At 51.3% G+C, this 27878-nt stretch overlaps 2 protein-coding genes across 3 annotated transcripts in view; one reads left to right on the forward strand and one right to left on the reverse strand.

Moving 5' to 3' along the window:
- The window catches only part of LOC133352779 (cysteine-rich motor neuron 1 protein-like), a 44549-nt gene extending 28677 nt beyond the window's left edge, over nt 1-15872 (forward strand). For both annotated transcript variants that reach the window (XM_061568655.1, XM_061568654.1), the window contains 9 exons: nt 54-210; nt 875-996; nt 1351-1560; nt 4450-4665; nt 5629-5874; nt 6724-6915; nt 7286-7402; nt 9975-10180; nt 11767-15872. In XM_061568655.1, coding sequence (XP_061424639.1) covers nt 54-210; nt 875-996; nt 1351-1560; nt 4450-4665; nt 5629-5874; nt 6724-6915; nt 7286-7402; nt 9975-10180; nt 11767-11940 — 1640 coding nt within the window. In that variant the 3' untranslated portion in view covers nt 11941-15872. The remainder of the gene's footprint in view (nt 1-53; nt 211-874; nt 997-1350; nt 1561-4449; nt 4666-5628; nt 5875-6723; nt 6916-7285; nt 7403-9974; nt 10181-11766) is intronic.
- Nucleotides 15873-22058: 6186 nt separating this feature from the next.
- VTI1B (vesicle transport through interaction with t-SNAREs 1B) lies at nt 22059-27642 on the reverse strand. Its single transcript, XM_061568529.1, has 6 exons — nt 27320-27642; nt 25776-25834; nt 24311-24502; nt 23178-23351; nt 22921-22982; nt 22059-22777 (listed from the first exon to the last, which is right to left on the reverse strand). The coding sequence occupies exons 1-6, from the start codon at nt 27417-27419 to the stop codon at nt 22684-22686; spliced, it is 681 nt and encodes a 226-aa protein (XP_061424513.1). The 5' UTR covers nt 27420-27642; the 3' UTR covers nt 22059-22683.
- Nucleotides 27643-27878: the final 236 nt, after the last annotated feature.

The raw sequence follows: 27878 nt of genomic DNA on the forward strand, positions 1-27878 counted from the left end.
CTCCCCATGTCCCCCACCCGCCTGTCCTCTCCCCCCGCCCCCCCGTCCCACAGAAGCGGAGCACTGCCGCAGCGTCATCTCGGGCTGCCGACTCGACTGCCCCCACGGCATGGCCACCGACCGGCACGGCTGCGAGGTGTGCCAGTGCCGCCCGCAACCCAAGAAGTGTCGCCACGTCGCCTGCGCAAAGCGCTGCCCCAACGGATACATGTGAGCGCGCCGAATTGCCGCGTGCCGTCCCTCCGGGGAACGTCGGGGAAACGTTGGGTCAACGTTGCGCGTTTGCCGGGTGCCCGTGTCTGTCTTGCCTGTCGAGGTGACTGGGCGCCTGCTGGTGCAGGTCCACGTGCTATCTGTTAGGAGTCCTCTCATAGGGAATTCGAAAGGCAATTTTTCAAAACGTTATCACCGGGTAATGAATTCCACGGCATCGGGAGTCGCACGATGCGTAGCGGCCGTCGCTCCCATGCGAGGTGTGAGCGCGTAGTCGGTTACGCGATCGACAGATCGCACTTCACCACTTCTCACGATCGGACGACGCTTTCGTTTCACGAAGCAGCTCGCCGCACCTGCCGCACGTTGTTCGAATGAAGCAGAACGTTGCATTCTCGTATCTGTAAAAATCCAAGTGAAGTGACAAAGACCAAGGTTAAAGATTCTTTGGTATCTGTTGATGACTGGGCTGAGACAATGGGCTTCGCCACACGACCGTAAAACCCGATTTAATCACGGACGGCCAAACCTCGGATTTAAACCCCGGATCTTGGCGGTGCCTCGGCTGGCGTGGCTGTTGACTGCGTATCGATGCCCAGCGAACCACGCGGCTGCCCCTTGACCTCCGCGGCGTGGTGCGTGGTGCGTTTGCGATCCGCAGCAAGAACAAGCACGGCTGCGACAGCTGCCGCTGCGTCAAGTGCCCCGACTTGGTGTGTGACAAGTTCTGCCTCCACGGCTACGCGGAGAACGGCAAGGGCTGCCTGCTCTGCAGATGCAAAGGTACGACGTGGATTTCACCACGAGGGGACGTGGCGGATTTTACAGTGCCGTGTGACGTCCGTGACGAAATCCCTCTCGTCTCCGATGGGAGAAGCCGCGGCGCCAGGTTGCGACGCGTCATCGGTCGACGCCCCGGGTCTGCGCCGCAGAGCGACCCACTGGAACCTCCGCGCGACGTGGGTTGTGGAGGTTATTTGACCGTACCTCGCCACGCTGGTCGGCGCGGGTCGGCGAAGGCGAGAGCACGATGCCGGGTTCGAATTGGGGCAGCCGCCCGTGACCAAACCGGTCTCTCAAGATGTAGTGAGTCTACGGCCTCGATCCCCGGTAACCTCCGAATTCTTTTTTTTCCAGTCGCTCCAGGGCCACCGGCGCCGCCGGTCGCCACCGGCTCGTGCACGTCGATGGACGGGCGGCGCTACGCCGACGGGGAGAGCTGGCACGACGGCTGCCGCGACTGCTACTGCCAGGGCGGGCGCGAGATGTGCGCGCTCATCGCCTGTCCCGTGCCACGGTGCCCCACGCCGGAGCTGCGCCAAGGACACTGCTGCCCGGCGTGCGCCGGTACGGTCGCCGAATTCCGGCAACGCTCGCTTTCGTCGTGCGCCCCCCGTGGCGGGCGGCGCCGCGGGACGCGTCGTCGTCGTTATTGCGACGATGTGACGGACGTCTCTCGGCACAGAAATACGAGGGAAGGGGGTGGGGGAACGGGGGATGGACGGAGCGAGAGAAGAGGTGATAACGGAAGCGATGAAGGGGTCTGAAGGCACGGGGATTGTAGAGGAAGACTTGAAAAGCAGGAGAGGAGGGTAGATTGCATTGCCTGGGAAGGGAGCTCAAGAAGGAGGCGGGGCATAGTGCCCACCAATAGTTATAGGTTTTCACCCTTTTATCTGGCACCAAAACTGACACCTTTATACAAGGGATCATTTTTGCAGTAACCACAACACAAGCAGTCAAAATGCAAACAAAAAGAGACAACTCTGATGATGATATGCACTGTCCTTGAAATTGATTGGTCCACACCCGAGACGGCTTTTCTTAGAGCCTAGTCTCCACTGGTGTTGGACCAGATGACGCCAAAAAGCGTACGATGCCACGACCAGCAGCGGCGTCAGTCCGTGTGGTTCACGTATCCTGACCGTGGGTTTTAAAAAGTCTTCTCAGTGTCAAGGTCGGGGACTGCCCTCGGAACCTGAAGCAAGGTGAGCGCTTGTTTATTTTCTGGGGGGGGCCGCAGTTTGAAACGTGGCTGGCTATAGCGGCTGCGTTGGGAAGGTCGGTCACATGCCCAGGCCTCCCTGCCCGGCCCCCCCTTTGCGCAACCCCCCCCCACCTCCACCACACAATGACAGCTACGATGCCACGACCACAGCGGCGTCAGTCCGTGTGGTTCACGTATCCTGACCGTGGGTTTTAAAAAGTCTTCTCAGTGTCAAGGTCGGGGACTGCCCTCGGAACCTGAAGCAAGGTGAGCGCTTGTTTATTTTCTGGGGGGGGCCGCAGTTTGAAACGTGGCTGGCTATAGCGGCTGCGTTGGGAAGGTCGGTCACATGCCCAGGCCTCCCTGCCCGGCCCCCCCTTTGCGCAACCCCCCCCCACCTCCACCACACAATGACAGCTCTCGCACGTAAGCCTCTCGTGAGAGGTCATCACAAAGTGGATTTCAGAGTGACTTGAATGGATTCGGATGGGCCTGTTACATGAGCCTACACACACCCCTGTCTCTTTTTCAACCTTTGAATATTCATCGCAGCTGAATGGGAATTATTTTGTATGAAGGTAACAATGGGCGCTTTGTGTCGCGTTAAATCGTGGCATATGCCTGATATAATGGAGGAAATCTCAAACTCCGGATATCAATTTAGTCGGGGCTCATGTGACTCCACGTTTACAATTCAGAAGAAAGGCACCGTGACTGTGATTTTGTGCGCGGATGGCAAAAAAAAAAAAACCCATCAAAATGTTCCACGGCAATGTTCTGGTAAACAAAAGAGGTTAAAAGTCAGCCGTGCTGAAATTTTTCTGTTCCCAAACTTCTACAGTGTTTAAATTTAGTACAAATCGTACGGGGAATTCCGTCCCTTTGTGGTCAGCGCCGTTTCTGCCGTCTCTTTGAGCGGATAACAGGGGAAGCCATTCATTAGGGCTGGGGTTTTTTTTTTCTCGCTTTGTGCGCAGCATGCTGGCTCGCCTCTTAAAACATTTTGCTAAGGCCCTGACATTTCCTTGGCTGCGGGACACAGGCCCCCTTTATGTGTCCGACCGCTAGAAGGAGCAACGCAAGTCCCGGGCGTTGGTGCGCCCTGTGGAAACGAGCGCAATCTAAAAAATCCTGAATCGATGGCCCTGTGTTTGGTTTTAACTAGCGCGGGCCGCCGCGTCAGCCTGGCAGATCGAGCCACGGGCGACGCTCGCACCAACACGCGTCACCCCCCCCCCTCCCTCACCCCCCCCCCCCCCCCCCCCCGCGGTGTTTATTTCTGCAGTATTCATTACTCCCGGCTCTAAAAACGCTTTGAAAACAAAACAAACAGGAGCGTTTCGCATCCAATATTTTGTTATTTTGAAAATCGCCGACGGAATGCGTGCACAAATATTGATCTCCTATTCCAACGCACGCACGTTAGGGAATTCCGTGCGTCACAGTACGCATGCACGCACGCGTGTGCGTGCGCGCGCGCGTCTGATCGTGCGTGTGTGCGTGTGCACGCATGGGGAGCGGTAGTGTGGTGGTTAGTGCGCTGCGCTACGAACCTGGCGACCCAGGTTCGTTTCCCGCTCACGGCGAACACCAGTGACGATTATCTGAACGGGTCCTGGGCCTCCCCTAGGTCGAGTCAACCTCAAATGAGTGCCTAGTGCGGTGTGTAAACATCGCCACGAGGGAGACAAAGGCGGCCGGGCGTGGTGTTGGCCGCCCACCCTCCTTGTGTGCTGTGCCGGCCTTCATAGGTGCTTGCTAACAGCACTTGCCCCTACAGTCTGTCACAGGCTATACGGGGATCTTTGTGTGCGCAAGTTTCCCTTGCTGCACAGTGGGGAGCATAGGGGGTGCATTTGCCAGTCATCTCGGTCAAGCTGAAGCACTTGCGTCTTTCCCGTAACTTTCTCCTGCCAGAAAGCCGGCCTTACCACACATCACCAAAAAACACTCAAACACAATCGTCAATAACACTGCCTTAAAATGAAAAATATACAGTCGGCGACGTTTCAGGCAATGACTCTCCTTCATAAAACAACATTTATTGTTGTGCCATAAAGAACGGCCATGACCCCAAAACGTCACCGTTCGTATATATTTCATTTCAAGTGTTATCGATGAACGTGTCGCGCCGTTGTCAATTGCACTCGTGCGCCACCGCTCTGCGCGTGGCCTCAACGCGCACCTAGCCTGGCACGAGCGTTGTCTCTCTCGCTTAGCTGCCGCTGCTCTTTGCGTGGCCTTCGCAGACGACTCGCTGGCTGACCGGCCCGAGCAGGCGCCGCACGCCGTGTGCCAGGCGTTCGGCGGGGAGTACTACGTGGAGGGACAGAGCTGGAGCGCCGACTCGTGCACCCAGTGCACGTGCCACGCGGGTCGCGTGCTCTGCGACACCGAGGTGTGCCCGCCGCTGCTGTGCCACGACCCCGTGCGCGCCAAGGGATCCTGCTGCCTCTCCTGCCCAGGTCCGCACGCACGCAACACTCGCCCGGCCGCACACCCGCTCGCTCGTGGGCACGCTCCCCCGCTCACACCGCGACTCCCTGTCCGGTGCCGATCCTCCGGGCCGTGCGGAGTTTGTTCGCCGTGGGACAGCCCCACAGTGCGAGCCGCTGCTCGGTCGCCCCCCCCACCCCAACCCTCCCCCCCCGGGGTGTATCACGGATATTTATCGTTAGTGCAAATTGGCAGAAAAATAATGGACACATTTTTGATGGGTATTTAATTTCAGGTGCATTTTATGCAGTCGGTTTTGTTTTTCTTCAGCGCGTGAATTTTACAAAACGATTCTCCCCCCATTCCGAACTGTTTATCGCGAGCGCGCCGCCGACAGCCGGTAACGGCGGGAACAGCGCGTCGATTTCCCTCGCGGTGAAGTTGACTCTTCCAGCCGAGCGCGGAAAGGGGGTGGAACGGGGTGGCAGGGGGGAGGGCGGGGGGTGGTGGTGCCCAGATGGGCGTGCACACGCAGAGCTCCCCCACGCCTTGTGCCAGCTGGCGCTCCACCTGCAGGCAGCGCTCGTTGCACAGCCCGCCATGAAGTCTGCCGCCCGTGCACTCGCAACGCGCCCACACCGAGCGCCCCATATCCACGCCGCTCACGTAAACGGGTCACGTGGGAGGTGTGGAGAGAGCGTGCGTGCTGTCGGGTGCACGCTCTCTGGGCTCAATTGCTCGGTACCGTACGGGACAGCCGTATTGAGTATGTGGGTGTGTGGTGTGGGGGGGCGGGGGGTGATGGGCAGGGGGGAGTGCGGCAGAGGTCGCTATGGGCATGTGAAGCTGCACGTCGAGCATGTGGGTCGAGCGGCAGCCACTCGGGCTCGATTGCGATGCAGCGCTTCCCCACGCCGCCCGCGGGATCCAACTCGCGTGCGTGATTTTTTTTCTTCTTTGAATTACATTTTTTTTTTACGTTTTCACACCAGCGGGCGCCTCGGAGACGCCGGCGCCGAACGGCAACGGGAGTAGCGGCGGCGTGGGCGGCGTCGCGCCGCAGTACTGCGTGTCGGAGGACGGAGACATCTTCCTGGAGGGCGAGGTGTGGAAGGCGAACGCGTGCGAGAGCCGCGTGTGCCGCGAGGGTCGCATCGTGCGCTTCCCCGAGCGCTGCCCGCCCCTCAGCTGCCGCCGGCCCGTCCTGCGCAAGGGCCAATGCTGCCCCTACTGCCTGGGTGAGCGCCCGCCACCACCCTCCACACACCCACCACCCATCACCACCCTCCACGCACCACCCACCACCACCCTCCACGCAACATCCTCCTCTCACCACCACCCTCCACCCACCACCCTCCACCCTCCCTCCACCCACCACCACCCATCACCACCCTCCACCCTCCACGCACCACCCACCACCACCCTCCACGCAACATCCTCCTCTCACCACCACCCTCCACCCACCACCCTCCACCCTCCCTCCACCCACCACCACCCATCACCACCCTCCACCCTCCACGCACCACCCACCACCACCCTCCACGCAACATCCTCCTCCCACCACCACCCTCCACCCACCACCACCCTCCACGCAACATCCTCCTCCCACCACCACCCTCCCCCCACCACCCTCCACCCACCACCACCCTCCACGCACCACCCACCACCCACCACCACCCTCCACCCACCACCCTCCCCCCATCTGCACTCTCCCCCCACCCCAATCATCTCAAATGCAATACGATTGGGAAATGAAGGCAAAGGCGCAGCCCTGTAATTGCTCGCTCATGCTACCCCGAGCAGAAGGGCCTCCAAGAGAGAGTTTTTGGTCTACCCTTCCACAGATGTCTTGGAAGAGTTACCGACACTTGAGCCCAACAAACGCGACCTGCCCCGATAGACTCACTGCGGCGTCCTCGCCCGTGCCGCCGGGGTGGATAGCAGCGGGTCGGATTTAAGAAACTCGCACCGTTGTTTCGGAACCACCGCGCCCGGGAGTTGTAATTGAACCGCCGACCTCCGGGTCGCAAGTCCAAGGCCCGATGCTCACCGTCGCGCGACGGCCGCGTGTCCTCTCGCCGTTGCAGAGGTGATCGTGCCGCTCAAGGTTTGCTACTACGAGGAGCAGATCTACGGGGAGGGCGAGCGCTGGAGCCCCGACCAGTGCACGCACTGCCACTGCCGCAACGGCGAGGCCGTGTGCATCGTGGAGGACTGCCTGCGGCCCTCCTGCAGCCGCCCCGTCCGCCTCGACGGATCCTGCTGCCTCGCGTGCCCAGGTATGCTGCGTCGGTGTCACACCCACGGTGGCGGTGGCGGTGGTGGCGGGGGTGGTGACGGTGGTGATGGCAACAGTGTCAGTGGTGGCAGGAGTTCCTGTAGTTGTGGTGGTGACTGTAGTGATGGTGATGGTAGTGGTGGTGGTGGTAGTGGTGGTGATGGTAGTGGTGGAGGTGGTGGCGGTAGTGGTGGTGGTGGCGATAGTGTCACGAATGCGCACGACATGTTTGCATAAGCTGACAGTCGAGCAGCCCTGCATCTCTTGTTTGTGGGCGGGTGAACGGGGCGATTGTTGGCGTACGGATGCACGCTGCTCGCAGAATGTGTCTCTGAAAAGCTTAACGCGGGGCGTGGGGCGTCTCATTCCAGATGACGAGCTGCCTTCGGAGCCCGCGAGCGTGCCCGCTGAGAGGTCCAACGAAGTCGAGGCCGTCACGGAGATGGTTCCCGTCGCTTGCGTCATGGGGCCGCTGTCGGAGGATTCGAGTAAGGGCACACATCTTGTTTGGCGCAGGGCGAATGTTCTTAATTCAAATCGCCTGGAATGAGTTTGATCTGGAAAGTGCTTGGATGGGCGACCACCCTAACAGATGTTGTGTGGCTGTGTGACTGTGTGGCTGTATGTCTGTGTGTCTGTGTGGCTGAGTGTCTGTGTGACTCTGTGGCTGTGTGACTGTGTGACTGTGTGGTTGTGTGACTGTGTGACTGTGTGGCTGTGTGAGTGAGTGACTGTGTGACTGTATGGCTGTGTGACTGTGTGACTGTGTGGCTGTGTGACTGTGTGACTGTGTGACTGTGTGGCTGAGTGACTGTGTGACTGTGTGGCTGAGTGTTTGTGTGACTCTGTGGCTGTGTGACTGTGTGACTGTGTGGTTGTGTGACTGTGTGAGTGAGTGACTGTGTGACTGTATGGCTGTGTGACTGTGTGACTGTGTGGCTGTGTGACTGTGTGACTGTGTGGCTGTGTGGCTGTGTGAGTGAGTGACTTTGTGACTGTATGGCTGTGTGACTGTGTGACTGTGTGGCTGTGTGGCTGTGTGGCTGTGTGACTGTATGGCTGTGTGGTTGTGTGACTGTGTGGCTGTGTGACTGTGTGACTGTGTGGCTGTGTGACTGTGTGACTGTGTGACTGTGTGATTGTGTGGCTGAGTGGCTGTGTGACTGTGTAGCTGAGTGACTGTGTGACTGTGTGACTGAGTGACTGTGTGGCTGTGTGACTGTGTGACTGTGTGGCTGAGTGGCTGTGTGACTGTGTGGCTGTGTGACTGTGTGGCTGTGTGGCTGTGTGACTGTGTGACTGTGTGAGTGTGTGAGTGTGTGACTGTGTGGCTGTGTGGCTGAGTAACTGTGTGACTGTGTGACTGTGTGACTGAGTGACTGAGTGACTGTGTGGCTGAGTAACTGTGTGACTGTGTGACTGAGTGACTATGTGACTGAGTGACTGTGTGACTGAGTGACTGTGTGACTGTGTGGCTGTGTGACTGTGTGACTGTGTGGCTGTGTGGCTGTGTGGCTGTGTGACTGTGTGACTGTGTGGCTGTGTGGCTGTGTGGCTGTGTGACTGTGTGGCTGTGTGACTGAGTGGCTGTGTGACTGTGTGGCTGTGTGACTGAGTGATTGTGAGTGTGTGACTGTGTGACTGTGTGGCTGTGTGACTGAGTGATTGTGAGTGTGTGACTGTGTGGCTGTGTGGCTGAGTAACTGTGTGACTGTGTGACTGAGTAACTGTGTGACTGTGTGACTGAGTGACTGTGTGGCTGTGTGGCTGTGTGTCTGTGTGACTGAGTGACTATGTGACTGAGTGACTGTGTGACTGTGTGGCTGTGTGACTGTGTGACTGTGTGACTGTGTGGCTGTGTGGCTGTGTGACTGTGTGACTGTGTGGCTGTGTGGCTGTGTGGCTGTGTGACTGTGTGGCTGTGTGACTGAGTGGCTGTGTGACTGTGTGGCTGTGTGACTGTGTGGCTGTGTGACTGAGTGATTGTGTGGCTGTGTGACTGTGTGACTGTGTGGCTGTGTGACTGAGTGACTGAGTGACTGTGTGGCTGTGTGACTGTGTGACTGTGTGGCTGTGTGGCTGTGTGACTGTGTTACTGAGTGACTGTGTTACTGTGTGACTGAGTGACTGAGTGACTGTGTGACTGTGTGTCTGAGTGACTGAGTGACTGTGTGACTGAGTGACTGTGTGACTGTGTGTCTGAGTGACTGTGTTACTGTGTGACTTAGTGACTGAGTGACTGTGTGACTGTGTGTCTGAGTGACTGAGTGACTGTGTTACTGTGTGACTGAGTGACTGTGTGACTGTGTGTCTGAGTGACTGTGTTACTGTGTGACTTAGTGACTGAGTGACTGTGTGACTGTGTGTCTGAGTAACTGAGTGACTGTGTGACTGAGTGACTGTGTGACTGTGTGTCTGAGTGACTGTGTTACTGTGTGACTTAGTGACTGAGTGACTGTGTGACTGTGTGTCTGAGTGACTGAGTGACTGTGTGACTGTGTGTCTGAGTGACTGTGTGACTGTGTGGCTGTGTGACTGAGTGACTGTGTGGCTGTGTGGCTGTGTGACTGTGTGGCTGTGTGACTGTGTGGCTGTGTGACTGTGTGACTGTGTGGCTGTGTGACTGTGTGGCTGTGTGACTGTGTGACTGAGTGACTGTGTGGCTGTGTGGCTGTGTGACTGTGTGACTGTGTGGCTGTGTGACTGTGTGACTGTGTGACTGTGTGGCTGTGTGTCTGTGGGCAGTAGAGGGCAGTACAAAATGCATCTTTGCTCCCGTGCCTATGCTCCCCACCTTCATTGAACTCTAAACTGCACTGACCAGCATGGTCAAATAACCACAACCCCACATGGTCTTTGGGAGGCCTTCATCCAGCGGGGCTGTTCATGTTCCCAGCCGCGTTCCGTCACCGTGACGACGTGCGCTCGCTAGCGGCGCGGTACTGGTGCAGCTCAGCAGGGGAACTGGGGACTTGTTTATTTTCGTGTGTCCATGCATGTGTCTCTACGTGTCCCCGTGTGTGCGTCCGTCCGTCTGCTTACGTGTACACGCCACTCCAGACGAGTTGGGGTGCCAGCGTGCGGTGGACGGGGCAAGCGTGGACCGGCGCGGCGGCATTGCCGGCGTTGCCGGCGGTGCGGACGTGTGGCCGCTCTGGGTGGTGATCGGCGCACTGGCGCTGGGGCTGCTCGTCGTGCTCGTGCTGCTCCTGCACTCGCGGCGGCGCCAGTGGATTCCCCTGCAGCTCTACAAGCCGCCCGTCAAGGCACGGCGCCCCTCCACGCGCACACGGCGTACACGGGACAAGCCTCGCACGCGCCACGGTGGTCCGCGTGACGCGCGCGGCGTCCGATGGTTCCAAAACTTGATAATTGTTTTTTTACTCTTCTATCTGGCAACAAAACTGACACCTTTTTTACAAGGAGTCATGTTTGCATAGACCACAATACCTGCAGCCATAATGCAAACAAAAAGGCGTCATCTGGTCCAACCCATGTGAGACTAGGCTCTAAGGAATGCTGTCTCGGGTGTGGACCAATCAACTTCAAGGACAGTGCATATATTATCAGAGTTATGTTTTTTGTTTGCATTATGGTTGCAGGTATTGTGGTCTATGCAAATATGACTCCTTTTGTTGCCAGATAGAAGGGTAAAAAAACAATTATCATATTTTTTTACTGGCAAATGAGGTTCCAAAGGTGGTTCCAAAACTTGTTGGACCAAACAAAATTGGTGGACCGCCGCGCACCAGCGACAATTTCTCGAGTTTAAAACGCACCCCAAATAGCCGCGTCTGCGGCGGGTATCGCGGATCGCTGTCCAGGGCCTTGCGGAGCACCCAGTGGTGTGCGGAGCATTGGCCAGGCGCCGCCAGCGAGCGAGAGACACTCCTCTTGTACGCGGGACGTGCGCGTAGCTCGCGCGATGGCGGTGAAGCCGTGGCACAGCGGAAGCACACCGAGCGGACGTTCACGGCTCGAATTAAGCCGTGGTAACACATCGCGCCGTCTGTTTCGCATTGGACGTTTAAGATCCTGTGATGTCACTCGCAAGGGTTGGCCACCATCGCGTGCCCAGAATCGAAATTTACCTGCAAATAACTCAACAGGGATTATACAGACAGCGGCAATCGTTTCCCCCGACTGGCAAATTAATTCTGCGGGTCACTCATGCAAATGTGACTCTATCCTGGTCGCTTGAGTTCTCACTGGGTTAAACAAAATTAACTTGACACTTGGACTGTTCACATAACACGTGGAAGGAAACACATGCGAACCGGGTGTTCTCGGAACCATGCTTTCCCCCTCCTGTCTCTGAGTCTAATTCCAAGCATGCTTCTCTGCATGCGCACTCATCAGCTTCTATCTATGAGACTCTTTTTGCCGGTGTAAAGACGTTGAAAAAAGAATAGGTTTTAGCCTCTGCCGGAGTAATACAGGTGTTAAGATGTTCAAACACCAACTATAGATACCTATCTTCTTGGTTCTTTCGGTAAAGTCACGTAGAAGGGAAGTATTAAAATAATACAAATTAAACACAATAATTATTTTATTATGTTTTATTTTTATTATTTTAATATTTTTTTTTATTATTTTAATAAAATAATAAAAATAAAACATAATAATTATTTTATGTCTTATTTTTATTATTTTATTACTTCCCTTCTACATGACTTTACCGAAAGAACCAAGAAGATGAATCCCTGCAGTCACGAAAGCTTTAAATCGAAATATAGATACCTATTGTAAGCTTTTGTTCAAATTCCATCTTGACATCCACGTTTCTGTTTGATATCTCAATTCATGTTACAGTCTTCTCTTACTCGTTTATCGTCTTTCTCCGTGTCTGCAGACGGTCTACCTGAACAACGACCTGGACAAGAACACGGCCGCCACCGCCACCACGGGGGCAGCGGTGGTAAAGCCGCCGCTGAACAACGCAGCCAAGGTCCAGCGCCTGGCAGAGCCGGACCCTCGCTACAGCGGCTACTACAGCATGATCAGCCCGAGCGGCGCCAGCGTGTGACACCCCCACGCATCCCGGCGACCCCGTGACCCCACGGACCCCCCCCCCCCCCCCGGAGCCACGGACTTCGCCCTCCAGGCCTCCTGCCGGCCGGCGGAGGGTGCCCTGCCGTCTCTTGCTCTTCCCAGTGCTTGACTCTTCTGCAATGTGCACTTTCTGCTGCCCTCGAAGCCCCTCTTCCCCCGATAGCGCTTTGTAGATAATTCTGCAAGGTTCAAACAAAAATAAAAACGATCGAAATGGAAACAAAATTAGATTTTTTTTTTCATATAACGGTCAACCCCGTATTATTTCCTAGAACTGCGTCATCGCAGTCACTCTCGTCCACATTTTCAAGAAGATAAAAAAAAATGTTTTGTTCTCATCATCGGGAAAATGAATGCCGATTTTGTCAGCCAGCTTGGGCGACCTCAGGCGAGACTGTTGGGACAGCTCATGCCTGTGTTGCTCAGCTGATGGCTGTGTTGGGCGGCTCATGGCTGTGTTGGGCAGCTGGAGCGTTGGGAACTTGGGCCGTCGGAGAGTGGGCAGCATGGACGATGGGTGGCGACGTCACAGAGAAGACGGACAAGGAGATCGATTTGTGCGAAATTCGTTACAGCCGTCGAGAAAGCCTTAAAAGCACCTTTTTCTATTTTGCTTATAGATTTGTTTTGTCTTGCTTACTCTTCATATTTTATAAAAAAAATAAAAGCACTATATAGGATGTGATAATGTAAATATCTGACGTTCATAGCAATGTCTTTTTGACTATGTTTTTTGTTGAGATCAAGCAGAGTTCTCATGATGTCAGTACACGTGGTGTTCTTGGGCGGGCCGTGCCAATTCAGAGATCTAATACTATTGCTGCATTGTCGCAAACACGGTGTTGTTTATATCCAAGTTATTATTTTGTTTTTCATGAAAGGTACTTGCACTGCTCGCAGGTTTGATGTTGGGCCATTCCAGAACTCCCAAGTGCCGCCCGTAGCTGAGATCTGCTCGTTAACTCAAACGGCGGTCGACTTCCCATAAGTTATTGCCACGTCGCTCATTAGAACCCATGCTGATGAGTACACAGTGAGGCGAAGCCACAAGTTCGTCAATGTGTCGGCTGACGAGCCTCAACACGGCCTGATGAGGCCAGTCGGCAGAAGATTGACCAACTCTTTAATTTATTATTTTATTTTAAAGTAATGTTTTATTTTATTAATCCAGTTTTTACATTCTAACACGTACACACACACAGCTTACTCTGTGTTAAAATTGAATAGGCTCTGGTGTCATCAGTCGCAATCAAAGTATCACCACTCGACGTACAAGATGCAAAAAGAGATAATGTCAGACGGGGAAAGAAAGAATTGTCATGAATGAATGTATCTGTCTCTCTGAGTTATCTCTCTCCCAAAGTATCCGTTCAGTCATTCCACGTGGCTTATGCTCCCTCTTTCTGTACAGGTGTATTTTTGTCGGCTCGTGTGTCGCGCTGTTTGTTAATGCTTTGGCAATGTTATTTCTATATTTTTTAATAACAGAATAATTATAAAGCTAATGTACTAAAGAACTAAACTTTAATGTAATTAAGTATAACTGGAGCTAGTTTGCTGACTTATTTAGTTGTCTTTGATCGCTCGGAATACAGATAATGAAAGTGTATTTTGTTTTTATATATTTTTTTTTTATTGGCTGGAACATCTTGCTTTGAATTCCGCAAGGCGATCGTGGAGAAACCTTGCTTGGGGCTGAATATGAACGAGACAGAAACGAAGCGATATGCTGGCACTTTTGTTCACGCGTTTCGAGTGGCAGAGCAGCGCCCCACTGCCCGCGGTCCCACCGGCAGAGTGGAGCACAACTGCCCGCGGTCCACGTGACAGAGCGGCACGCCACTGCCCGCGTTCCGGGTGGTAGCGACGCAACTCGAAAGGGTGCCCGCCAGGGGAGGCTGTCTCGAGCGTCAGCGTGGACGGATGCTCGCTCGCTCGCTCTACAAGTGCCTGTTAGGTCCCTCAACTCTCTGAATAAGCCCTAATTTATATATTAAACATTCAATCGAAATAGTAATTTATTAATCTCATGGTCGTGGCGATTGGGTTGGAAACAACTGGGAGGTTTACTCTGGTGTTGCTTGTGTTCAGAATTCCCCAAAGCCAGCATAGCCACAGTCTGCTGCTGCTGTTCCTTGTTACGAACGGTTTCGTTTCAGCCGGAGCTGTCCGGCGCAGAGCTCCAGAGAATATTTCAGGCTCCTGGAATTTTTGGGTTTCGAGGCCCCCCAGAAAGCATTCCATGAGAAATGAAGCCCTGCTTTTGTAGCTACGCCAATCTGTTCGAGTTAGACAATATCGGCCAATGATTTTCTGAGTCTTCAACCAAGCACGGCCAGTCAGGTGATAGGTTTCTGTGCAGTGGGCCATAGAGATGGTTTATTAACTTAAATAAGAAACAATAATAGTGATACCCCTTGTTTACCCAGGAAGGACTTGCCGAGTATCAAGATTCTCTTTCAGGAAGGTCCTGCTACATTGAGATGTTTGGCCATTGCCGTGAATGAGACTTTGGCTTCGTGTGGGAGGTAATCAACCGAGCAGAGTCCAATCTGGACATAGGAGGAGGTAACGGTGAACACTCCGCACAGATGTATTCCATAATCAAATTATGTATTGTCATCTCCGGGCCAGCGTCTTCAAGGTAGCGAAGAAAATGAGTTAAAACTTAGAGGGCACGATGCATTTAAAGAAGATGATGTATCACCGTGTTTCTTTTCTAAGGGAATTAAAACTACAATCCTCGCTCAGTTGTTACATCGGGTGGAATGTTGTCTCTGGGGCTTGTGGTAGCAGGGCCCAAAACATTACGGCTCAAGAAACCTTCCGCGTCGATTATTCCGAAAGGATGAGCTGTGGGCGATGTGTAGCAGCGGGCTCCCTGACGGCAGCGAGTCAACATTGGGTCACGTGTCATTCGCTCCATTCTGTGTGTGTGTGTTTATAAAAAGGGTCCGTGTGGGGGCAGCCGGGTGGGTCAGAGGTCGTAGCTCTGAGCTGGCACCGCCGGAGATTCCCAGTCGGAATCTGGGCAGCCGACCTGTGATGGAGACAGCTTCTCAGGTGTCGCGGCGAGTTGAAGGCCTCAGCCCGGTCACCAATGACTGCACGAAAAAACGATCACATTGACTGGGTTTGCACTGAATTTGGGGAGCAACTGTGGTAGGTTTTGGCAGTGATCCTGTACGCATGGGCCACCTTAATCTGACTGAATTGCAAGTCTGACAATGCAAAACATTGGTTTCACTGACAAGCATTGCTGTAGCAGGGCAGGTGGAAAAGTGTTGTCTCCTACTATGAATAAACAGGGATTTCTGTAGTTATCTGATATCCACTTCCACGGGGGGTGCGGGGGCATGCTCTATCATGCGGTGTCTCACTGCTCTTCAACAACAGTTGACGGATTCTTGGTCTCATTACCCGATGTCGATAGGGGGAAATCGCGTGTGCGTCAGAGGAGGAGTGGGTGGGGGGCAACATGAAGCTATTAAAAATAAATTAAATATCTATTGCCCTCCTACATTGAAAGCATACCGTTTAAGTCCCGTTCTGAAAAAAAAATCGAATTATATTTTAAAAAATCTAACGAGGAATGGTGTCAACGATCAAGGCCTGATGAGAGGTCTCCTTTTCGCCGCTTTTGCTCCACGCGATGAGGAGGAGGGAGCCCCCCCCCCCCCCCCGCTGCCGCCACTCCCCTGGGTGTCCGTGCTGGTGCGAGCTGTGGGCCGCCCGCGTGGAGAGCGTGACACACCGGCGTGGACGCGGGCCGAGAGCGTGACACTTGCGCGTGACACTTGAGCGTGACGACCGCGCGCTCGGCAGGGGGGCCTGTAAAAGCGTCGCTTCTGTAGAGCACTGTAAATTGCTGCGAACAGCACAAATAAAACGAAACGTTAATTTCCACAGGAATCTCCAGTAATTTGTTCTCTGCGACTTCCGACTTCGCTTCCCTTGAAATGTCATTAACGTTACAGGAACGTCCGCTTGAATGCCGTGAAAATTGCTACCATACTCTTGGATGCCATCGAAATGGTAGCTGAACAATGGGCACGCAATTACCTTCGCTATCCTGTTTCTGCCGTGTTTATTTGAGTAAAGGAACAAGTTATAATCAAGGCCAACACTGCCATTTGTGAATGCTAAATACACTTCACCAGCGCAATATCTCACAATCGCCGTCTCCGAACTGCAAAATGTTCGCCCACGATTGTCAAATCAAACGTTTTCCATTGTCCACAGCAGGCGCGGGCTGGGAGGTAGCCGGGCAATTGGCACTGTTGAACGTGTGCCCTCCGGGTTTTTTTGGTTTCTCGCAAAGTTTTCGGCTTGACTCCCACGCGAAGCTGTGGGTGGCAGCGCCTCGCGTGGCCGTGGGTGGAGCGCCTCGTGCGTCTGGATGGGGCGCCTCGTATTATTTTTAAGAATGTTTCCACTCCGTCGCAGCAATCCGAATGGATCGTTCACACATGGTAGTGCGCTCTCACCACAGTCCATAATCACAAGGTGCTCAATGGAACGTACTTGTGTATATCGGCACGGTGCCACTTGTGTACACGTTTGCCACCAAGAATTGCCCATCGGCGGTTGAGCAAATTCGACCGAGTTTAGATATTTTGACGGAGGTTTTTTTTTGTCCAGCCGATCACATGGCGTGGGAACCCGGCAGAGGATCGTGTGAGGGTGGCGTCTGGGTCAATGACAGTATTACAATGGCAGTTGTGGGTAATACTTAATGTTTGGCTATGTCCCCAGAAAACTGTTGAAAAAAAATGAAATGCAATGTCAAAAAAATCGTAGCTTCAGCCTAGTGAAGAGACATGCATTGGGGTGACAAACGCTTTTATAACACCACACCCCATTTCCGAGATAAAAAAACCTGAACACGACCTTCATAACACGTTGGTCTTTAAAATTTGAATATATAATATATGACGTTTCGGGATAATTGCTATTCTTCATAGCACACACATGATAGAGAACTGCCTGCCGAAGCAGATATTACAAAACGAATGATGTCAATCTGAGCCAATGTGTTCCGCTGGAACCAACACGCACCCATCCGCTGGACGTGGCCATCCATCTCTTCCACCGAGTCCTTTTGAACCGTCGCAGACAACGGAAACCAACGTTCGCTCGCTATCGGGACGTATCTAAACACTGAGCATTCACGTCGCTCTTGACAATGACCGAAAAAAAAACGTCGCAAGGGGGAGAGCGAGCCGAGCAGATGCCACCACGGCGTGGCCTTCGTGCCGCCACGGATCTCCTCGTGCGCCCGTGTCGGGCCCGGGTCTGGGTGCCGAGTCTGCGCCTGGAACGTCGTGGGAAGACGCGCGCCCTCTCGCTCTCTGCGCCTCTCACCGCGGCGGGATGAAAGGGCGGCTGTTGTTTTCCTTGGTGGCCGCTTTGCGTTTGCAGCGCTCCCCCCCTCCCCTGCATGAGAGCAGCGCCGCTCTGATCTCATCGAGTTTTTTGCGCGCTAAAGCCGGGGGGGCCAAGGCGTTTCGGTAATGTGGAGCAGACGCTTGGAGGAGACTACAGAGAAGTTCGCACGTAAACGCCGTCCCTTGAAGAATGCAATTTAGTCAAGTGAATTCCTGTGAGATGGGGAATTTCAATATCGCCTCGGTAAACACGCACACACACACACTGCACCGCATCTTATCCTTGCGCGACATTAGGTAAGACTTACCAACCCTGCTAGGCTTACCAGCCTTGCCACGTTAGCACAATACATGAACAGACAATATGCCCCCTTCACATATCCGTCTCTGCACATACAAATAATAAAAGTATTTATTTCACAACGGCCTTTGGGAGAACACAATTTCAGCAGCGTTCGTTCAAGACGAGAAAAGCTCTAGATCGGTTTGGCCATGCATTAAAATACAGAGTATATTTGAAATCTGTAAAATATTAAAGTGACGGGAAAAGCCCTTTGTAACATAACCATAGTGCATGCAGCAAAACCATAACTTTCAAACAAGACAGCAAAATGTGTTTCAAAAAGCACACAGCCATTGTGATGCACTCTTGCCCTGGTGAACATCTGAAGCGCTTCAGATGTTCACCAGGGCACTCGTGAAGACGTCCACTGGCTCACTCGCCAACCTCGACCTGAACATTAGCGGTGCTGAATCATAGTAGCGATGTCTCCAACTGGCCTTTGCTTTGAGATGCATTCACTCCTCTGTCTCTCGGTGTAATTGTCAGCACGCACATCTCCACGTTTCTTTGCACATGTTTCTACTTTTATTTCAATTTCGTTATCTGTCTGCATGTATCTGATCCATGCCATTACAGTTCATATGCAATGATTGAAATGCATTATTCTCCTTGAGTCACATTGGTTTACTTTATCAAGTTCATTAGCAAATCCAGTTTTTGCATTGCTAAGTAGCATCTGCCTTCATAAAGAACAGCTCTGTGGAAACCAGATGAGGACTTCCTACATTGGCACCCTTACATTAGGCCACTATTCTCACCAATCAATGCCTCTCAAATTCTCAAACACAAGAAAGAAAAAAGGTGGATGAGTGGCTAAGAGGTCAGAGCGCTGATCGGGCACTGCTGAAATCCTGGGGTTCAAATCCAGTGTCGTCTCAGTCCGGTCACGATTTACTTGCTAAAATCGAACACCACATTACATTTCAGTTGATATTACTCTCTTATAGCAGAGTGGGTCGGGGAAAGTAACCCCCCCTCTTACTGAGTGTATCACGTCACTTGAAGGCTTCTCAGAAGTAGCTGCGTGATATCCGCTTGGGTCGTTCTCCAACACGAAGGGTTGGCCTCTTCTGCGAGAGACCGGAATGAACACTTCCTACCGTGACATGCACGTAATCACCTCCGCGAGCACGGTTGGCTACGTACGGTGCGAAAGAAGTCCAACATAAGGTTCAATTTTGGAGCTGCTGGAATACGAGCAATTAGTCTCCGTTGGACCGCAAATCACCTGCCGCTCGTACCCATCAGCCTCATCCGAGGTCTAAAGGGAACGCGCGTAAACCCTGCAAACGACGCGTATGCTTCGGCAGAGTGGGATAGACTCTGCCGTGTGTTCGCCGTGTGTTCGGGCGGCTGACTGCCTAATGGCACGCACACGGCCGCTAACAAGGAGCAGCTGTGCGCATTCCTGAGTCCAAAATAGCCGCTTTGAGGAGCGCGGATGGGCGAGCTCACTGGAGGTGTCCCGGCGAGACGCGCCGCTTTGCGACCCGCCAAACCGATCTCTCGCTCATGTCGGGACTGATTTGGCGTTTCGATTGTTCTTCGTCCCACGTGCGTTTTAAATTAGCATAGACAACAACAACAAATCTCCCGCAATAACAACGCGCACTTGTAAAGCCCCCCCCCGCCCGCCTTTGTCAATCCACTGCCTGATGCGAATGTCCCCGGGCAGGTGCTGCGAGTCGTGGCTCGCGTTTCGGAGTTGTTCACCATGTGGCTTGGCCAAGATCGCCAGTTACGGGTTGGCGAAGGCGGCAGCGGAGACGCACGGCAGCACAGCAATTCTAGATTTGAAGCTTTCGTGACTGCAATTATTCATCCTCTTAGGTTTTTTCGGTAAAGTCACGTAGGTAAAAAAATAAAAAAAATTTAAATAATAATAGAAATAAAATAATAATTCACGACGTTTCGGAGGCAACACAAGTCTCCGTCATCAGGTGGGACCGTCACAGCCAGATTTACTAGCACAGCAATTGACTCTGTTGCAGTGCCCTCTGCTGACATCTTAGCCCCACAGTAGCCTGACGATGTCTGCGTTATGCGCGGCGGTCGCCCACCCTAAGTACTATACAGGCTCAATCTCGCATACAATCCAAGATTTGGGCATATTCCGGTTTATTTGGTCAGATGTAGGACGAGGTTTTTTTTGGAGTATTCCCGATTGCAACTGTGTACGGGTTTCTCTCTTTTTGGAAGCTCTGCAGAGTTGGCGTTTACTTTACCGGATTGGAGTTGGAATGGGTCCTCAGGCAGCTCAGATATTTCACTTCTCGGGCAATCCTACGGGGCCTTAGTTAGGCTCCACTAACCAAAACATCCCGGCTTCCAAAGCCATCTCACACGGTCTCATACCGTGTCAACCCATACGGTTTACCAGTATTTTTGTATAGAGAAATTTAGTTTACAGGTCCACGCGGCGTACAGCCGTTTCAATACGGACAATAAAATGTCTATTTGTTTGTGTTCTCTCTTGTGATTAGGCTTTGTAGGATTAATGTTGATATTTTAAGGGCACGGGGTGACCAATAAGACCTGAATTGGTATGTATTAAGGTAGGCACCAAGGCACGGCCATAGCCATGGAGTCAACATTGGGGGGGACCAAATCTTCCAGGGTGTCTGGGGGTCCCAACCCAGAAAAATATCTAAATTTGAAAACTAATTTCCTGCCTAAAATATAAAAAATAATAATTAACACATGGGATGGGCTTTATTTATTTATTTACAATGTCTAATAGTGTATTGTATTACATAGCTCTGTTATTTTTTTTTACCATTTCTTGTTTCATTGGATGTAATGGCAGAGATTAGGGATTAATAAAGTACAACCATAACCACAATCATATAAACATAAATCTATGCATTGATTTATATGAAGACAAGTCTAGATATTGTGGCCAAGGTTTAGCAAATTGTTCTTTTTATTTACATAGCATAGCAATTATTTTCATAGCAATATATTGGGGGGGACATTTTGAGCATATTTGAATATATTATAATTACTGCCTTGCACCAAGGGCTTGACAGGTATGCGATTTCAACCAGGCTCTCGAGCCTGGAGGAATTGTCTTCACGACTGGGAAATGTGGCGCCGACTCCTGGGCTCTTTAGTGGTGCAGCGAGGTGCAGGTTTTATTTTATATCCAGGCATTTACTTTGACATGTGCCACTTCCACGAGCCCAACATACTAATAAACATATACAGATGTACTTGTACCACCTTGTTTTAAGTGTGGTCACCATTTACGGTGCAGGTCTCCTGTTAAAAAAAGTATTCTCACAAGGGGCTGTCTCTCGGTTATAAACTTTTAAACATTTTTAAACTCGTGTAACAAGACAAAATAAAATGGCGATAACATTTTGAGAAATTAAATACTTTGTTCGCATTTAAGCGTGGCAATAAACCCCACACTTTACATCTTTAACCAGGGGCCACGTTTGTAATGGAGTTGTCAACAAATGGGAGGCAATATCCAGACTTTCGGTGTAGACCAGCAGCGCCACCCACAGAGCATGCATCAGCACTGCACTACCCATGGGAGTAGCAGAGCCGACACGTGCTTTTGTGACACTATTACTGGTCGGAACCTCTGGTTACACCAGCCCACAGGGGATTATTATGTCCGTCCGTCGTGCAGGGAGGGGAGGGTGGGGAGTGGCTGGGTGGGGAGGGTGGGTAGAGGCTGGGTGGGGAGGTGCTGGTCACCCCGTGGTGCCCTTATAAAATTCATCGTTTAACCTACTCACGCCGGCTTGTGCCCGCCCTCATAGTCGGGCATATTTGCGGAATACACCACGCCGCCGTTGACCCTGGCCATTGACCGAGCAACCCAACGTTCCTACCAGCTCCCTCCACAGAAATGTGTTTTTTTCGTGTCATATTTTACTTATGAGCCTTCGAAAGGCAGAGCGTCAGGGCGGCTACCATGTTTAAAGGGGCACGAGTAGTCGGCCACTCCACATTCCAGAGTTGTTTAATTGTGGGACGCCCATGGAGGGCTTTGTGTGATTGTGCCCTACAGGGCTCCCAGGCACCGCTCACGTTCAGCTTGGGCTATTAGGGCACTGTGATGTATGACTTGAGATGGCAACTGTTTGGTGAAGTTTTCATCCAGCAGTGGATTGTATTGGTTGATGTCCACAGGGCCTCGCAACAATGGCAGGAACAGAGGGACAGTAGAGCACCATGGGAAACGGCTGGATGAACATTTTGCTGTTTTAGATTCCTGAGGTATTTTCGTGACAATTAAGACAACGCATTTGGGTTCTATTATACCCGTTCCACGGACCACTATACTTCCAGTTGCCATGACAGCTTCTCACGTGTATTCTCAAAAGATAACAGATAAGACAACAAAAATCGCCTTGATGTAATTTTTATTTGATCAAAAGTATACAACCTAAATTCAAGCAGCATTCAGTTTTTTTTTTGGGCATATTTGCTTCCACTTTCAACATTTACATCTTTCATAATATTCTAAACATTTCTCCTCCAAGTGCATTCATGGCAAAAGAGCAATTTGTATTTACAAGTTTTACATGACAAACATGTGATAATACAAATAACAAAGTTACTTGTGCTCTAAATCACACATTTAAATTTGTGGTATGGTAATATACATATCTTTGTCAATCCACTTACGATGCCATGTCAATCATGAGGGTTGTCTGACCATGCTTCACCACACTGGTCAGTGTGGGTGGTGAAGGGAGGTCCCAGGTCTGATTCAGATATCACTCACCACAGATGTTAGCCACGCACCAGAATCAAACTCACACAGTTAAAAGTGCAGGGCATTAACCACTTTGCCACCGCTCCACCTCATGTGGCACATCTTATAAAGCAACATCACTATTTCATTGCGATGCAAAGTTAGAGCATACTGAATCTATACATGCCAATATCAAAAGATAGTATGGTATTTACAATACATGTGTTTAAGCTTCATAAGTTTGACATTTTTAAACACTGGAATATAACATGCTCATTTCTTGAAAAATTTCAAGTATACAGCAGCACCCAGAATGCCAAGTTCGAGGATGATGATGAAGCCAAGGAGGAGTTTGTTGGTCACAATCCTGAAAAACCACCAACAGAAATAGCTCGTTAATTCTCTTCCCACACTGCAAGGTATCAATGTGTCACCAAGATCATAAACTTCTCCATGATACAAAGCGAGTTTTAAATGCCAGGAGAAATCGTGGCGAATTGTAGGACCTACTTGCGTGACATTGTAGTCAGTATTTTCCTGCTTTTTGATAGGTTTTGTCCTGTATTTGTAAGCTGAAAGAAAAGAAAATTCAACATTTAACAATGTCATCATTCAATTACTTAATGCAACTGAAAACACATCTCAAATACAGTGTGAATTGACGGAGCATCTAAGGTGATGTGGTCTTGTTTTATGGGCGTTATTGGGTTCAATTTGTATTTGGGAAATCCTGTCTTGTGGAGACGGTGTCTCCACTGAATGCATACCCGGTCACGCGTCCTGTCCAGCTGTTCGCGCTGTGTTCCCAACTCGTCGATGATCTCGTTCCCAATCTGCTCCGTCTCAACAGCAACGCGATGCGAACGCTCAACGCTGGCCGAAGCGCGGCCCAGGCTTTCGGTGCCCTGTAGCAGTCGTGCGCGGTCCGAGGCCACCTGGGCCTACCTCGCATCAGGGAGACCCGCATGAATGCACACACACACACACGCAAAGAGCAGGTGGAAAACATTTCTCAGTGTAACTAGCGGACTCCTCTGCATATTACCTGAAAACGCTGTCATAGCCAGCCCAAAAAAATATACACCATAAAGAACACAAACGTTGAGTTTTATAAGGGCACCACGGGGTGACCAGCCCCTCCCCACCCAGCCCCACCCCTCCCACCCCCTACCCAGCCCCACTCTCCCCACCCAGACCCTCCCCACCCAGCCCCACTCTCCCCACCCAGACCCTCCCCACCCAGCCCCTCCCCACCCAGCCCCTCCCCACCCAGCCCCTCCCCACCCAGCCCTCCCATTTTTGGATGCACGACGGACAGACACAATAATCCCCTGTGCGCTGGTAGAACCAGGTGGTTCCTACCAGTAAAAATCATGCATGTGAATGAATTTTGTAATGCTTTCAGTATGCTTTGATCCTTGGGCAAGTTTAATTTACAAGTAACAGGATCAATCACAGCAGGCGCAGAGGGAGGAGTACATCCATAGACCATGGTGAGATCAGCCTTGGAAAGCAGCTCTGCCAAGGAGGGTGCTGGCAGCCTTTTGATCAAGGTGGCCAATATTCTGCAAGTCCCGAATAGGAGCACAACTTGACACTATACATTTTCATCTTTATAGATTTGCTATGAAGAAGAGTCATTGCGAGAAATGTCACCGATAAAATATATTTCCTTTGAAGACCGCAGTGTTTGGAACAAATGTGCCGAGTTTTTTTATATTCGTAGGATTGTTACGAGTCATCGTAATCCCACGGTTACACGCAGACGGACAAGAACTAATGCTTTAACACTTTCAAACTCAGATGAAAAGCATGTGTAATGCTTTTCATTCCTCTTTGAAAACTGTTCTGAAAAAAAAAAATGGTTAGATGTTCCTTGGCAATGGAGTTGGCGACTTACGCTTTCCTTGTTCTGAGCTGCAAACAAGCCTCCGCTCAGCAGGTCGGAGCGGGCAGAGAGAGCTGGGTCCGTGGCACGCCGGGTCTCTCGCGTGATGCGCTCCAGGTCCCGTCGGTAGTCACGCATGCGCGACACCATCTGCATGCGAAACGGCGCCGGGGCCCCCTTCAGCTCCTCCTCCATCTCTTGCAGCTGTGGGCAGCGAGAGAAGCCACAGACATCAACGTGCGGCGCGCAAGACCGACTTACGGATAGTCATGTTGAAAAAAACAGTTCTCATTTCTTGTACTGCAGTTGTCTCTCAACTTCCGTCTTCGCGACCCACGCACCGTGGTAGTTTTTCGTTGATGACGAACTATGAGGTGTGTGCAGTGTGCGGTGGCTTCAGTTATATGAAAATGTAAAGATAGGTATCACAAAAAGGTGCACTGTGGGGTGCAGGTCGCAAGATCTGTAGTTGAAAGATATTGGCCAACACGCTGCAATACTTTAAATGAGGAGCCATTTGTTATAGTCTTCTCGGCAATATGCCTCTTCATTCATGACCAGTTATTATTTATTTATATGTTTATAACTTCATTCGCACAGTACATAGGTAACAGTGCGCATCGGAGGTATAACACTATTCTTTCACATACCTCTGGGCTCACTGATGCAATCAGTAGCTGTAGCTGTGGCATTTCCTTGATGCTAAGGAGTTCAAAAGGCCAGCTATTTGCAGCAGACAGTGCCTGCATTCCATGTGCAGATTTGCCAGGGCGTCTTATGATCAAATCAATGCAACCAGTCTCTTCAAATCTCAGTAATCATGTTTGAGAATGAATAGTGCTTAGATGGGTGACCATCACGTTATAAAACTGGTGTTATAGGCTATGGGGCTGCAATGAGGGTTGTGCAGTAAAGCCCATTGCTGTGATTTACTATGCTCCCACGTGTGATCCCCACCTTAACCAACTGCACTAACCAACGTAGCCAAGCATAGTAAAAACTCCGACGACCCGGAAGGCATGGGAAGGCTCTCATCCAGCAGTGGATTAACAAAATGGCTGAATATGTACATTGCATAATGTTGTACGTTGCATAATGTTGGAGAAGACTATCTTTACTCTCTTTATTTCACCACGTATAAGGCTCATTGACCTATATAGCCCTTTTTCAGAAGCCACCTGGCCACAAATGATAGCTTAACAAAGTGGCTTATCATGTGGACATTTATAGCAGCCAAATACTCCACATGCATGTTTCTAAATGTGGAGGGGAAAACAGGAGGAACCGGATAAAAATCCACGCGACCACGGGGAGATACGCAAACTCTAAATATACAGCAGCAGGCGTCAGGGTCGGGATCGAACTCCACGACCTCCTGTACACCAGGCGAGGTAGTTAACATCTCCTAGCCACCGTGGCACCCCAGTGATGTGACGCCAGAAGTTCGCAGAGGCTGGAGTTGAGGTGAAAGAGGTACCAGCAGGTAAGCCTCTTCCGAACTCCTTTCAATTTCCCTGGTCACCCGCTTCTTCTCCTCTGCGGAGAAAATAACGAGCCGTTAGTGAATTCATTCACTTGCTGCCATTCCGTTTCGGCGAATAGGCCGCTCTGGCCCAATAACGGACAATCAATCAAATCTTCTTGGTTCTTTCGGTAAAGTCACGGAGAATGGAAACAATAAAAATCATATAATAAAACACAATTCTCACGACGTTTCGGCCACAACGCAAGCAGCCGTCATCAGGTGAAGACCAGGTCTGTCGGGGAGACATTCATTCAGACACTGTCTCCCCGACAGACCTGGTCTTCGCCTGATGACGGCTGCTTGCGTTGTGGCCGAAACGTCGTTGAGAATTATTTTGTATTATGTTTTATTTTATTATTTTTATTGTTTCCATTTTACGTGACTTTACCGAAAGAACCAAGAAGATGAATCCCTGCAGTCACGAAAGCTTTAAATCGAAATCACTCAAATGTCACCCGTGACCAACATCGCTTCAAGTACTACTACGGCTGTCCTGTGCAAATTGTAACCCAATGTAAGAACTGCGCTGTTGTCGGTGAGAGACTAAACATTGGGCCAATGCAGCGCGTTCATTCGTGGTCCAATTTAAACGAGTTTCTCGAATGAATGTTAACAAGAAGAGGCACAACCTATCTGCAACTATTATGTACAATTGCTAAATAATATAGTAAAGGCAGAATAGATTTCCTGCCAAAACGAGCATTGAGGCAGTGGTCATATCCTTTCGATTTAAAGCTTTCGTGACTGCAGGGATTCATCTTCTTGGTTCTTTCGGTAAAGTCACGTAGAATGGAAATACTGTAATGACTTTAAACCCCTCGCCAAACCTCCTACGCATTTCACAAGTAGTACTAAACGCATATCTGCATTTCCCATAATTATACTAAATTCCTCTTGATATGCAAATTATTTTGTCAAGGCGCTCTTCGCCACTCCATCCCAGCTTAAATAGTCGCTCCAAGCCTGGGGCTTGTCATTCAGACTCAGTCTCCTCGACAGACCTGTTCTCCACCTGAGGACGGCTGCTTGCGTTGTGGCCGAAACGTCGTGAGAATTATTTTATTATGTTTTATTTTTATTATTTTATTATTTCCATTCTACGTGACTTTACCGAAAGAACCAAGAAGATGGTCATATCCTGTTTACAGCCCGAAGTCCGTGGTGGAAATTCCTCATTCCTATGGCGGTGGCGAAATGGGGAACCTCACTGTATCGACCCCAGAAGGATGATGGGTCGAGTGAACCCCCAACCAGGATTTTAAGGAATTAAAAACGGTCCCAACTTGGTTACAGCGCAACGGGGAGTTTATTTTAATTACGTCGAACACCTCGCAAGGGAGTCTATCACACACACACACACATCGCCAGTTTAATCTCAACGTATTATTGTCCCTTTTTGTTGTGCACACCACATTATTCTAAGTAAATGAAATAAACATTACGGAGTGGTGGAGCACAGGCTCAACTCCAAGCTAGTGGGCCGATGCCCGCCTCACCGCCGTGGCATCTTGGCAACGTGCTGTCCAGCTTCGCCTTGAGACTCTGGTAAATGCTCAGGTACTCCTCTTGAAGAGTCTCGAAGTTTTCGCAGGACATGGCTGGGCGATGGCGACGACAACGACTGTAGTGGAAGAGGAGGCCCCGGGCTGAGTGGGAAGTTGTCGCTGATGAGTGGCGGTCTCTTTAACGCGGCGGGGAACCTCCGGGTCGCTGCCTCGTCGTCCGTTGAGTTTAACCGCGACTGGCCACACGGCGGCCACATTGGGTAAGGCAAGAGGGGTGGGGAGAGCTCCGTCCACTTCTACAGCGGACGTCTCCCCCCCCCCCGCTCCTCGGAATCTTTCTCGGTTCCCTTACCCAAGATGGCCGCCGGCAATCCGGGTCACTGGCTCCGTGTCACGTGACAATCACGTGTATTGAAATGTATTGACACAAAATGTATTGACACTGGAGGAATCCGATGAGCTATAAAGCTCTTTCCCGCCCCTCCCCCTCACAGATGTCCAGATTTTTTCACAGGTGTCCCAGTAGTTTCGCAGGTGTCCCAATATTTTC

The sequence above is a fragment of the Lethenteron reissneri genome, chromosome 41 (assembly GCF_015708825.2).
Source record: "Lethenteron reissneri isolate LAM-NWPU_2019-01 chromosome 41, ASM1570882v1, whole genome shotgun sequence".
Taxonomy (NCBI): Eukaryota; Metazoa; Chordata; class Hyperoartia; order Petromyzontiformes; family Petromyzontidae; genus Lethenteron; species Lethenteron reissneri.